Source organism: Diorhabda carinulata, chromosome 8 (assembly GCF_026250575.1).
Source record: "Diorhabda carinulata isolate Delta chromosome 8, icDioCari1.1, whole genome shotgun sequence".
Taxonomy (NCBI): Eukaryota; Metazoa; Arthropoda; class Insecta; order Coleoptera; family Chrysomelidae; genus Diorhabda; species Diorhabda carinulata.
In genome coordinates this window covers 6515810-6529734 of record NC_079467.1, presented here as the reverse complement: position 1 = coordinate 6529734, position 13925 = coordinate 6515810, and the positions used below count along the sequence as shown (strand labels likewise).

General features: G+C 32.5%; 1 protein-coding gene across 1 annotated transcript in view; it reads left to right on the top strand.

Moving 5' to 3' along the window:
- LOC130897136 (glutaredoxin domain-containing cysteine-rich protein CG31559-like) overlaps window positions 1-5055 on the top strand; it is a 104597-nt gene extending 99542 nt beyond the window's left edge. The window contains exons 4-6 of the mRNA XM_057805765.1: window positions 55-288; window positions 4019-4084; window positions 4781-5055. Coding sequence (XP_057661748.1) covers window positions 55-288; window positions 4019-4084; window positions 4781-4957 — 477 coding nt within the window. The 3' untranslated portion in view covers window positions 4958-5055. The remainder of the gene's footprint in view (window positions 1-54; window positions 289-4018; window positions 4085-4780) is intronic.
- The last annotated feature ends 8870 nt before the right edge of the window (window positions 5056-13925 follow it).

Here is a 13925-nt window from a genome sequence, read left to right as displayed (position 1 = left end):
TAGATCACACATTCATCTAACTCGTAATTAAATGTACTTTCGTTACTGTTCCAGAATTATAAAGAAAAGGAATTAGGCAAAGTTGTAGTATATACGACAACAATGGGCATATTGAGAGATACCTATCAAGCCTGCATGAAAGTTAAGCAGATTTTAAGGCTTTTGATGGTGAAATTTGAAGAACGGGATGTATTTATGAGTTCAGAATATCAAGCAGAAATTCAGGAACGTATGCGCTGCAATCAGATACTTGTTCCGCAAGTATTCGTTGATGGAGTTCACATAGGTGTAAGTAAAAACTAATAACATTATTTTCTATAACCTTTGTCTTAATCCATTGAAATGTTACAATGGACCTTGCGTTTTTCTGAGGACGCAATTTGATTTTATCGATTTATGGAGGGTCAAGGAAAGCTTAACCCCATGTTTGTGGGATTCCATACCTTGTCCCTCGGACACCATCTTAAATAAAGGGGTGAAAAGCTATTTTTAACGATAGCTTGCTAACTATTATACCTACAAAAAATTCGTGGAGTCGTAAATGATGGCAAATCGTTTTGCCTTCAATTTTGTCTATGACACTTTTTATCATTAATCGCAAATTTAAAAAGTTATGAGCAAAAAAGTGCAAAAATTTTGTCTACATTTTCTTTTTCTTTCAATAACTTTTTATTTTATAATGTTTCATTAAAATCTTCTAAGTTGTTCTTTGATGATTAAATTTATATGTTAATTTGTTGAATTCCCAGCACCCCAAAAGTGCCGGGACGCGTCTATGCTCACCACATTGTGCCAAAAACAAAATATTTTTGTGGGGGCCAATAGTTCGAGAGATATCGTCAAAAATAGCTTTTCATCCTTTTATTTAAGATGACGGCCGGGGGACAAGGGGTGGTACCCCACAAACTTGGGGTTAAGCTTTCCTTGACTCCCCCATACATCGGTAAAATAAAATTGCGTCCTTAGTAAAACGCAGGGTAAGGGTACTAAAATTGTAGCACTTTAAAGGACTATATCCGCCAATATATACTTAACAAAAACTTTTGCTGCTTTATCTTCATTACGATGATCAGACAATAACTATATTTCGTTGTTTTGTCTTCATTGCATTCTTAACACATTCTTAAGTTACACATTCCCAACAATTTTTTAGAAGGGATGGTGAATCCATAATATGCTGGTTGTAATACATGTGGAAATCGCGTGCTTAGCTCACTAAATATTGTAATAAATAAAATATGATTTGAGTTTAACTTAACTTTATATTGAGTTATTTTTTAGATCTAGCGGATCAAACATAGAGATAATTGGCACATTCGTGTTCTGATGTAGCGATTTCGATTCAAATATAGAAATAATTAGCACATTATTTTGTACATAAAAAAAATATTTCCTCAATATTTGATTAATAAAAATATATAAGTTCTGTATAATTGCAATGTACGTGAAACACTGTTATCTGCAAGGTAATCGCAAGGCTCAGCTATATCATCTTCCATAATGTTGATTGGTTGCCTTTCTAGAAGATCATTGTATAAACTTAAGTTCACATCATTCTTCCAATCGTTTCCAAAATGTTTTGTTAATAGATTTTCCAACTATTTGTTATGCATATTTAACAAGCAAGTATTCTTTTTTTCATATCTGATTGGAGTAAACCTTTAGTATATGGTTTAATCCCTTTCAAATAATAGAAATATATGCCTTCTAAGGTATTTCTCTACGCGCTCTACGCTTGATCAGCTGGTAAAAAAAAGTATGTTATTACAGTTTCTGCTGGAACATGTGCATCTTTGAATTTCCATCAATAATTAACCACAATCATTGAAGAATAATCTGTGAGTACGAATGAGACAGTGTAAGGCTATTCAAGTAATGGAATAAGGAATCCAATTTCTTTACTGTGAATTATGGGGGTAATTGCACCTTTCTTCATAATTTGGGAGAGGGTGAACTAAAAGCCTTTCTTTGACACAAGAATGTTGAATCATTATTTTCTACTGGTTGTTTAGTTAGGCCAATTTTCCGTGCCACAATCTCAAACGAACGGCTCCTATTTTTGCTCACAGCAATTATATTTGACAATCCTTCTATACAAGAAGACAAAAAATGGTAACGTACTATCAGTTTAATGCTTTTATATTTAACCGTATAGCAAACTACTCCTTTTCCGAATATTTTATCATAGACGAAACGCTGGTTAGGTTTAGCAGCAAATTCCTTTTTAGAATGTATATGAAAGCTAAAACGGTTACTAATAATGTGCAAACTCGCCCTAGACAATAAAACCATAGGTAATGTCATTTGACTACCTAGGCACACAAATCAACGCAGACCAGAACAGAAGTAAAAGGACAAGCAAACTAAACCAGCCGAATATCAGGCGCACTTTGGGAATTAATCTGGATTAATACCAGTATGAACAAAAGGGCAAAAGTTAAAATATACAAAGTCCTGCGTTAGACCCATATTGACATATGCTATAGAAACAAGAGCGGACACCAAAAGAGCTAAAAACATAATTCGAACAACAGAAATGAAAATACTCAGAAACATATGCGGGGGTACACACAAAGAGACAGAAAGAGAAACACAGACATAAGACACGAATGTGAGATGGAAGACATAGTCAGATGGGGACCTAAACGTAGAAGAGCTTGGAACAAACACGTAGACGGGATGACCAAAGAAAGATTAGCAAAGTTCGCACGAGACGGTAAACACCAGGGACACGACGATCTTTAGAAAGACCTCCAAAAAGATAAATGAATTCATGGACATCAAAATCTCAAGGATGACAAGTTGGAAACTACAGGCCTAATGCCCAAAATACGTTGAGGAAGAAGATGAAAGCTGAACCGGTTAAGGATGGCATCAAGATAATGTCCCTATGAAATGTTATGTTAAGACACATTATTTGGCAAATGCTTTCGTGTATACAGATGAAACGAATGAGGTGAATCCTTCTAAGCTGTCCATACCTACTAGATCGATCAGTTCTTAGATTAATAGAGCTCTAACTGAAATGTCACTGGTGACAATTAGTTTACCTCACTAGTGTTGGTTAATGAGCTGAAGAAACTTGGATTTGGACGTATGTGGAAACTATGCTCTGAACTATGCCCTGAACAAAAATATGCCACTTATCGTTCAGGAAAATGGATGTTCCTATAATAAACGCTCAGATTTTATGGATTAAGTCTTATCAAAGAGCATTTACAAAATATACTTGGAATACAAAACTTGTCGATGGAGTAGCGTTCAATAATTTTAAAAGCATTAAGAACAGAAATGACGCCTGAAGAACAACCAAGGCCAAAAGGACCTATGGTAAGGCATAGATGCTACTTGTGTCCAAAGATAAAAGATTCCAAACATTCCTCCATTTGCTCAAAATGTCATGAGAAAATCTGCATAACCCATATAACACAATAAATCGCCCGTACTTCATGCAAAGAATGGGTTAGTACAATATTTTTTGATTTTGAAATCACTGTAATGTGGCTACAAATATGGCCGTTATTTTTTTTGTCATGTAGTTTGAAATCCATTTTTTTGTTATAGGTGAAGGTGATAGCGTTAATGACCGCATTAACAAGAAGACATTTTCTTTTTTACCAGACTTAAAATCTAGTTTATTAGCTATATTTCTTTAATATAAAATCGAAGCAGAGTTATTTTTGTTTCCTAGTATCATAACTTATCAAAAATATTTGCTTTAAACTAAATATGTGTGTTCTATAAACCCATACAAATATTCAAGTTGCAAAAAAATGTTAAATTACTTCAGATTTTCTAAAAAAAAATTGTTATTTGTGACCTCATGATAGTACTTATGTTAGTGTGAATAAACGATAGTATTGGAGGGTGAAAGATCTAGCTACCCGTGATTTACAGCAAAGGATGATTGTAATGTTATTTGCAAACATTTCTATTTGGAGGATTTTGGTAGTCCTCAAATTTTGAGTTTTTATCTATTTACGAGTATATTATTTCACATTTATTCATCATTTTTTAGGATGCTGAAACAATTGAAAGATTGAACGAGACTGGCGAACTAAGACGGATACTTAAACCATACAAAGTGAGTTAATACCATAAATCACCATATAGATTGAATCGCATCTATATTGATTAATTTTTAATAAACCATTAGTGACATTTTGTTTACTTTTGTACAATTCAGCAAATTATCTCAAATCAATTGTGTCGACGGCGTAAGTTTCAGTGAAGTACCTACATTTTTGCTAGAATAATCGAGTCAAGTTTATACATATACCCCCAATCTAATCAATGATTATTATTATATTATATTTTTTTGTATTTCCGACCTAACAAAGTAAAACGTATGGGTTTACAATTCGCTTATCTGCCCTATAGTCCCGATTTTGCATAAAGTAGTTTTCTATAGACTTGTTTTCAAGAATTTAAAAATGCCTAGCAACATTAATCACGAAAATAGAGCTGCAGGTCAGGTCAGAATTTTATAACGAAGGAAGTTCGATACTCGTCTGCTATGATAAAAAATCAATAGCGGAATCTATTCAAAATTTATATAATAGTTCATTAAATTCTGAAAAAAAAAGTACCAGCCTGCATAATTTTTGTTGTTGATAAAATTCTTCAGCCTCCTAAATCAATTGGGATTTGAGAATATCTGTGTCTCTCAACATTCGTCCATTTCTGGTTTCTGTTTATTTTTTTGATCAACGACACATCAAAAACCTTGATTACCCATTTCATATCTCCCCATACAATTGAAGATATGTTTTTTTTTTAGAGTTTCGACGTTTGTTCAACCTGTCAAACTTGCGGAGGCTACAGATTACTTCCATGTCAAATATGCAAAGGCAGCAAGAAATCTGTGCATAGGAATCACTTCACGGCAGAGTTCGTAGCTCTAAAATGTATGAACTGTGACGAAGTAGGTTTAGTGAAATGTAGATCATGCTCATAATTTAGGTACTTTTAATAGGATTTTTAATTTACACAGCTCAATTTTAAATTTTGTACAGTGTATCCGTAGTTGTAAGAATAAAATATATCAAAAATTAATTTTTCATGTTTTATTTCATTTCCCTTCATACTAAGATTTGGATTAAAAATGATATCATAATCCAGATAGAAGGTTGTGCTACAGTGTCCTTCTTGTCCAAAATAAGACAATCCTACTGAAACATGACAAGACACTCCAGATACCCTCTCAATAGTCCAGTGAACAATGGTAAAAATAAAGCATCACCTCAGAATTCCATCAGGAAGCATGGATTTACGTGAAATTTTGGAATTAAGTTCTATTCGTCCTTTACTTCCTTTACTATGCTAATTTGTGCAAATTATTCTAAGAGGCGAAAAGTACCCATTTATGTAAAATTTCAGTTAAAGAATTTAGAAAGTTGAAAAAAGCATTTGTAGAAATGAAATAGGGACCGCATGATATTTTAGAATTCAATTTATGGTTTTAGGCCCATAATCAATGTATTTTAACCCTCAAAAACAAAACCTCTCTTATTTAATTTATACTAGAAGTGTTCTTTTTATTGTATTCAACGCAAATGTTTCTTTATCAGAAATTTTTCACCCTTAAAAATAATCCCTTAATGTAAAAATAAGATCCTTTTTATAAAATTAAAAATATTGATATTTTTTCTAGTGTTTTATTTGAGCTAGGTAGTCGATTGAAAAACCGTTTTGTAGGAAAATTTATAATACATTATGCTAAAAAGGTAACAGTCACACGCTATTGTGAACTTTGGAAGGTTATATCTCGGTTAATTGTGAAGAAAAAACCAAATTTTAATAAAAAAACAACTTCTTGTTCTCTGGCAGTTTTAACTCAACTCTCATATTTTTAAGTTATTTTTAATAATAAGCAAGTGTTTACAACATTTTTTTCAAAATATTCAATAAATCATGACTTCATTCGTAGGAAGTTTATAACCACAAAAAAACATTCTTTTTATTTTTTTAAAAGCTATATTTAACTTCCTCACAGTTCTTTCGATAAAATCTCTAGTTTTTGAATTATTTGTAATGGATTAAAAATATGCTTTTTTTGTAACAAAAATCAAAATTTAAATCACGAATAAGTTGAAAAGTATTCATTTTTGAAAAATCCTCCATAGAATAATTTATACTTAGATCGGCATATTTGTAGATACTGGTCTCGTAACAATCCTCGTTGGATGCGTGAATCCCACACCCAATATCCCGAAAAACCAAATGTATGGGCTGGAATAATGGGCGACAAAATAATTGGTCCCTTTTTCATTAATGGCAACTTAAATTGTCCGGCGTATTTAGATTCATTGGAAAATAGTATTATTTCTGAGTTGGCAATAATATTTAAAATAACTTCAATATTAGAAATTTTCAGACAATAACAAGATAATGCCCCACCTCACTATGCGTGTTTCCCAGAAGATGGATTGGAAAGCGTGGTTTTATCGAATGGCCCCCGCGATTAGCCGACATGAATCCTTTAGACTATTTCCTGTAGGGTCACTTTGAAAATTTCGTTTTTAAAACAAAACATGCCAATATTCAGAAATTAAAAGATAGGATTACCACAGAGATAAGAATTGAGTATTCAGGGATGTTGCAAATGTATTGCAAAGTTTTAAAAATCGTATGGCTTGTTGTATTGAAGTAAATGGACAAAATTTTGGGCTTGAACTTTTTACTAACTTACTGACACTAGACATTGTTACGAGATTAGTATTAGCACATAAATTATTAGAAAATATTCAAATTAAACAAGTTTATTCAATCGTAGCAATCTAAATGTACAATATTTATTTTAACTTTGGTGGAGATACTGTAAATGTAGCTATAACTCCGAAATTATGGCATTTAGGTATAGAGAATATTACATGAAAAATATTTCTTAAGGATTTCCAAAAACACATTATTTTTTCGGGAAAAGGAAAGATCTGACAACAATGAAGATAACATCATAATACCGTACGTATTACAAGACTCTTGTGCACAAAAATTTATAAAAATCTTACTAGCCGTTACCCTGATAATTGAGGCTTTTCATACATAAAACTCTCCGATTTTTCCAATAATTGGTAAATTTAGTATTCTTCTTGAATTCACGAACAAAATTAAGGGTTATTCTTTTTGTATCAATAATGTAAAGACTATAGGTACTTTAAAACCTAAACCTAACCGAACTTTAAATAATAACGCCCAGCGCTGATTATTAATGGTAATATTGTTTCCGATAATCAGAAAATCGCGAATTCAATAGCTCTCATTTAAGAGAAATACAGATCAAAGAACCATAATAATAAAAAAACCATAACCAACGTGACGAGCCTCCATTCCCCATCTCCTCAACTGTCATATCAGACATTTAATTCTGAATTCTGAATCTACCATTCTCATTCGAAGAACTAACCTAGTTCTTTCTTGGTGTAACACTTGGTGCCGACAATATACCATTAATTTTTATAAAATATCTAACACTGATCCCTTCAACTAAACTACTGGAATTATACAGGTTGCTTCGGAATAGCACTCCAATCTCTCGGGAAATGATTCTATAGTAAAAAGTTGGTATAACAAAACTTCCAAAAACACTTCGTAAGCGAGTTATAGTGAGCTATAGATTTCGCCCGGATTCCTGATCCACCAATAATAGGTAGCCATATTGAATGTCTCGGCTCTAAAATTGTGATGCAAATTTATTTGTTTGGTCCACACGTATTTTGACCCGAAAAATTGAATAAAATACGTCTCAGATCTGTAACTGTAATAGATTTTACGTTAACTGACGTAAAATACAAAACTCCAAAATACACTTTTCGTTAAATACCTAATAAATGCATTAAACTTTCAAATAAAACTTACAGAAAATTTAATTCTGAAGAGAATGATGTTTACAACCTCAATAAAAAGTAAATGCAAGTAAAAAAACTAAAATAATGTAGGCATGTGTTACGTTCTGGATAATATTAAGAAAATAATTTGTTTTCATTTTATGAATTGTAATAATATTTTAACTTTAAGCTATATTTTTAATTATTGACGATTTCAGATCAAAGACGTTCAATATGGCTTCCTATTATTGGTGGATCAGGAATCCGGGCGAAATCTATCGCTCACTATAACTTGCTTACGAAGCGTTTTTGGAAGTTTTGTTATACCAACTTTTTTCCTTATATTTACCTATAGAATAATTTCCTATGAGAAACACTCTGATAACACTATCTGGACTAAACATCAACTCCCAACGTAATGGCGAGACTCTATTAATTCCCGTGGTAAAAACAAACATACCATCAACAGATCTCAACTCATATCGTCCCATCTATCTTACATGTACAATGTTTAAACTAATGGAAAAGATTATTAATAATAGAAAAACATAAAATAATCAATCCAGCTCAGTCGGGATACAGACCACACCGCACTACTATAGACAATTTTGCCCATCTACAGACATTCATTGCGGACTCTCTCCTCAAAAAACAGGTTGTAGCTATTGCACTCGATATAGAAAGTGCCTATGCTACTCTGTCAAAATCAACAATACTTAACCAGTACAACTTTCAAGGTGGCATTTTAGCTTTCATACAACATTTCCTAACTGATAGAACATTCCAGGTATCTTTAACGGCCAAACTTTCTCGAAACACTACCGAGATAACGGCATGTCAAAAGAATCAGTCTAGAATCTAATGCTCTTCATAATAGCCATAAATGATATGATATGGTCTTCAGATCTCTGCATATGTAGACGATCTGAAGATAATCACCTTTTGCAGTGGTAAAAAAAACCGGAAGCAGTGAATCAACTTAGCCAGAATCCTTTTAAACTCGTTGTCACTTCTCAGCCGCCAATTCAAAAATCATTAAATTCAATAAAATATCAAGATTCAACATACTTCTTGGAATACAGTTGAACAATGAATATCTTCCAGTGTATAACTCTATATAAATTTTGGGTCTTATCTTTGATAGTAACTTAACCTGGAAGGATGACATCAAAGAAATAACAAAAAATTGTGCGGTACGGTCAAACATTTTAATAACTTTGATCCACTGCTACACGTCTACAAATCTCTCGTTCTTTCTAAATTAGATTATGGAAGCTTTATTCACACGTCAACAAGCAAATCTGATTCAAAAACTCTCAATTCTGTTCAGAATACAGCTCTAAGAATTTGCCTTGGAGCTTTTAAGTCGAGTCCGTCTAAAAGCATCTAACGTGAATCCGACAATCCTCCTCTTTGGTTAAGACTACAACTATTTTTCATGTTATAATGTGCAAAAGTTTCAACAAAACCTGATAATCCAGTTTATTCTCTGATAAATTGTTCATCTGGCACCAATAATTTTGCTTCTAAAATCCAATCACTTTCAGCAATTCTATCATCCAATATCAATATCCACCTATTTCAAATAGTCCCATTGTATCCTTCTTGAAAAGGCAACAACCAAAATTTAATACATATTCCTAAACATGAAACACATAGACATATACTGAAACAAATATTTCAAAATATTATCAATTCCACCCACTATAATAATATTCTGTATACTAATGCATCCAAATCTGAGGTCGGCGTAGGTTGTGCCGTAGCCAATTCACATCAAATAATAAAGCGAAATTGTCTACCATCTTTTGTTAGCGTCTACACTGGAGAATTATATGCAATCCTCCAAGCCTTGAACTCCTCATCTCCTGATGAAAACAATCAGCTATATGCACATCGGCTCGATACAAATCCACAATGATGTCATAGCTAGCCTAAGACGTTCTATACGCGACCGATAGGCAAACCATTGGACAATCTGCAACACTAAGCTATATGAAATTCAACGGTCCAGCGACTTCAGAAACCTACCTCCCATGAGTCGTAGAGACTCAGTTATTATACGCATACTCAACTGACTCACGGATATTTATTGGCCGCTTCCAATCCTCCTTCCGATGTCAGCACTGCAAAATACCAATGACTGTCAACCACATACTAACAAGTTGTCCACAATACTCCAATAAGCGCTAGGAAGTTCACTCCTAGTAAGTTTAAATAACGTGAAACAATTACCACGCCTGATCCAATATTTGAAAAACATTGACCTATGCGGTAAAATATAAATTCTTAATGTTTGTAATCCAAACAGTTTGTTCATGTTAATGTTAAGGTGTCGTAGTTACAGCTAATAATTGTATCATAACTGTACCATATGTCAATTATCTTAGTTGTCGAGACATGTTAATTAAAATAATAATAATAATAATAATAATAACGATTCTTTTGATAAAAGAAATCAAAATATTCTATTTGTATTTTTTATTTTCCTGCGAAATTAGGTCAAGTAGTCAAGTCTATCGTAATCCGGTTTTAACGCACAAATATATTGGGAGACAATACAATAAGAATCCACATATGGGACGTTCTACTTTTCTACCGACAATCTCAGTGATAAGTTTTTTGATTAAAAAAAAAATAAATGTGTATTTCTTTTATAAAATGTATTTTTAAATCATTGTCCAGTTATCGAATTTTTCAGAAACGTATAATGTATCAAAGTTTTATTTCATACCTTTTATTTACTTTATATTTTATCGGAAAAAATGAACACCTCAGTCACAAAAAAGATATATTTCTTAGCTATTAGGTAAAATCAAATTTTCACTTTTTCTTATCATTATCTTATTATTGGTAATTATACACTTTCACGGTCACCTGGTTTTTTGGCTCTAGAAAATCGAAAAATGGATGGATTTTAATGATCTTGGTCTCAAAATGTTCCATTTTACGGCGGATTTATAAAAAAAATTAGTAGAAATAGCTGGAATGAAAATTTCTCATAGTTTTACTGTTTTAAATCGTAAAAAAACGGTTTTGCAAAATAACATTTTGAGACCAAGATCATTAAAATCCATCCATTTTTCGATTTTCTAGAGCCATAAAACCAGGTGACCGTGAAAGTGTATAATTACCTTATTATTATCTAACTCGATTTATAAGAATTTTATTATAAATACTAGCGGACCCGACAGACGTTGTCCTGTCCCACGCCTTAAATGTAAACTTTTGGAAATTAGCTGTAAAAATTAGACCGTTTTGATGAAAATTTTTATCAGAAACTTATTACAATACCTAACGTCATTCTCATATATATTTATCACAATTCAACCAATCGATTACGTATGAGTATGTGTATTAGTATGCTTTCAGAGATGTTGAATGTAGAAGCTGTATTGAACAAAAACTTGTCGTGTTAATTGAAGGTGAAAAGGTTGAATCTTAAACTATTCTATAACGGTTATTTATTCTTAGAGTTAATTATCTACAAATACTGAAATTATCGTAATGCCATTGGATGTAAAATATTTTTGGTTAATCCTTGAGAGGTATAAACAAATAAATTCGACGGTTTTCCCACTCTCTTTCTCACTTTTACGCAAAAACAACTTTGATTGAGATGTGTTTCCAGCTAATAGCATTTGCAAAGGTTCTGGTGTCGGATTTAGTGATGGCAGTGACATTCTTTGTCCATTCTACCATCATGATTACCGAATGTGATGAATAGTCTATTTCAGGGTCATATTCAAACATAAGGCGATTAAACGATGCTCGTGCCAGTGCTCGTTGATTTTGCACCCGCTGTCGCTCATTTAGCCTGTGAGCGTCGGTCACTCATTGAGGCGCCTCTCGTTGCCTTAATGTATTAGCACGAAGACGTTGATGGCGTTGCTGTGAATTCTTATTTGCTCGTGAGTTTGCTATTTGTTCCCTTACATTGACATTATTTGTTAAGTGTTCTTCTACTGTTCTTTTCAGTCGGTGGATATGGACCAATTGCGCATTATGAGAACATCGACCAATATTTCTTACTCTTCCGCGAAAACGTGGCATTTGTATGTAGAAATAAAATACTATGAAAAATACACAACAACCAATGTAAGTAACTTTACAGGGCTAAACAAATATTGTAATTATAATTTCAATTCTTACTTTTGTATATTCACTATTTCCAAAACAGTATAAATAGTTTTAAGTAATATCCGTAAGAAGAATGTAATGGATGTACCAAAAAGAAACAAATGTATTCAGCCGAACTGTCAGATATGTATCTTATAGAGTAGTATAGCAGTATGAATGTTTAGACACTATACCCATACACATGAAGTTTATAATCTCCATAGTTTAGACTATACTTATGCTAACTTAGAATCTGATCTCAGCGCCATCTACTAGGCGTAACTGAAGCTCAAATATACTTTTGAATATCTGACACGACTGCAGCGTAGTCTGCCGTAATTCTATGGAAAACGTTCTAACATCAACAACAATTTAAAAAATTTATAAAAGATATAAAAAATGATATTTAATTCCACTCTGTCACATTTTTACTCGTTAAGATAACAAATTTTGGAATATTTTACAAATAATTGAAATAAACATAATTGACATTCTGTTAATACCTTGTATGGTCAATATGATACGTTATTTTAGTATATATTTTTTCAATAAACTGAATCATATGCTACATTGACGTTTAATTACAAGAGAAACAAAATTGTAACAGAATGTGGTAGATATTAATAAGCTAGCATTTGATCTTAATCTTTTAACATTTTTTAAGTTTTTCAAAATGAAAACAAAACATAATGCTTCTCTTGGTAGAATCATTCTTTGATACATGTAAAATCAGACTGATTTTCTCTTTTCTCTTATTCTACTTTTCAAATACTTCTATTGGTTTATCAAGTTCATTATAAACACGCTTTCCTCTTTTGACTTATCTAGGACTTGGAATTATTTTTATCAAGTTTTCAAACATCACATCTGATACATCTTATATTACTAATTTAAATATTTTTCAAGTGTCATCTACAGTTTTATAAAACATCACCGGAACATCTCCATCTTCATCTACACAACTTTTTGCAACTCCTAAGTAGGTGTACTCGATTTTGCTTTTACTGGGTACTTTTACTAACATATGTACCATTTTTTATTAATAATGGGTGGATGTTGTCAACAGACAGGTCATATGAAGTACCCGATTTTACATGCACAGTTTTTTTCTGATTAACAAAAGGCCGATCATCTTCATCTTCTGAACTAGAAGTATAAACAGTCTCATAAAATCTCTTTGTAAGAGTTCTAATTATGTTGGTTATATCAGCCAGTGGTTCTTTCAAATCTGAGGTTGGGCTGTCGTTAATTTCATCTCATGTTCAGACAAGTCTTCAAATTGTGAGAATCACAATATTTGTGGCAAAAACAAATCAATGTTCAGTAACTCAGCACTCCAGGTTACTGAGCAAGCAGTTGGTGGACGTTCATAGTACCTTTCAGCGGAATAATTTTACTTGGAATTTCCATTAAAATTTGGGCAATGTTATCTTTGCCAACAAGAAAAAGCTTTATCTTACTGCAGTCTTTAAGTTCTTCATAAAATTGTAAAGCGTTGATAATGTGGTGTCCACTGGCGACGAAATGGTCAGTTAAACGTTTAATAAACCCTCCTATATCGTCAGCTGCTCCCTTGCCGTGAACTTTCAAATCTGTATAGTTTAAAAAATCTTGTTGCAAAAAGATAAAACTCATTTTTTTCTTGTACTGTGTTGCTGGTCCATCAGAAAAAAAAAATTAACTGTCTTAATATGGGGTTATTCTTTATGAACCCAATCAAGTATCGGATGTAGGTGGGCCCAAATAGCAGCAAGGCCATGATTAAGATCAGAAGACACAGTACAAAAAGAAGTGATATGTTTGTCCTTTGGGGAAGTCCTGTAATACATTACTGCGGTATGCAAAGTCACTTGGTTTCGTGATCCACCGGAATGCACTGATTGAATTTCTTCGTGGTACTTATAGTCAATTCATTTATAGATTGACGTTATGATTTATATTGATTTCTAATATTAAATATATCTATTAGATACTACTACA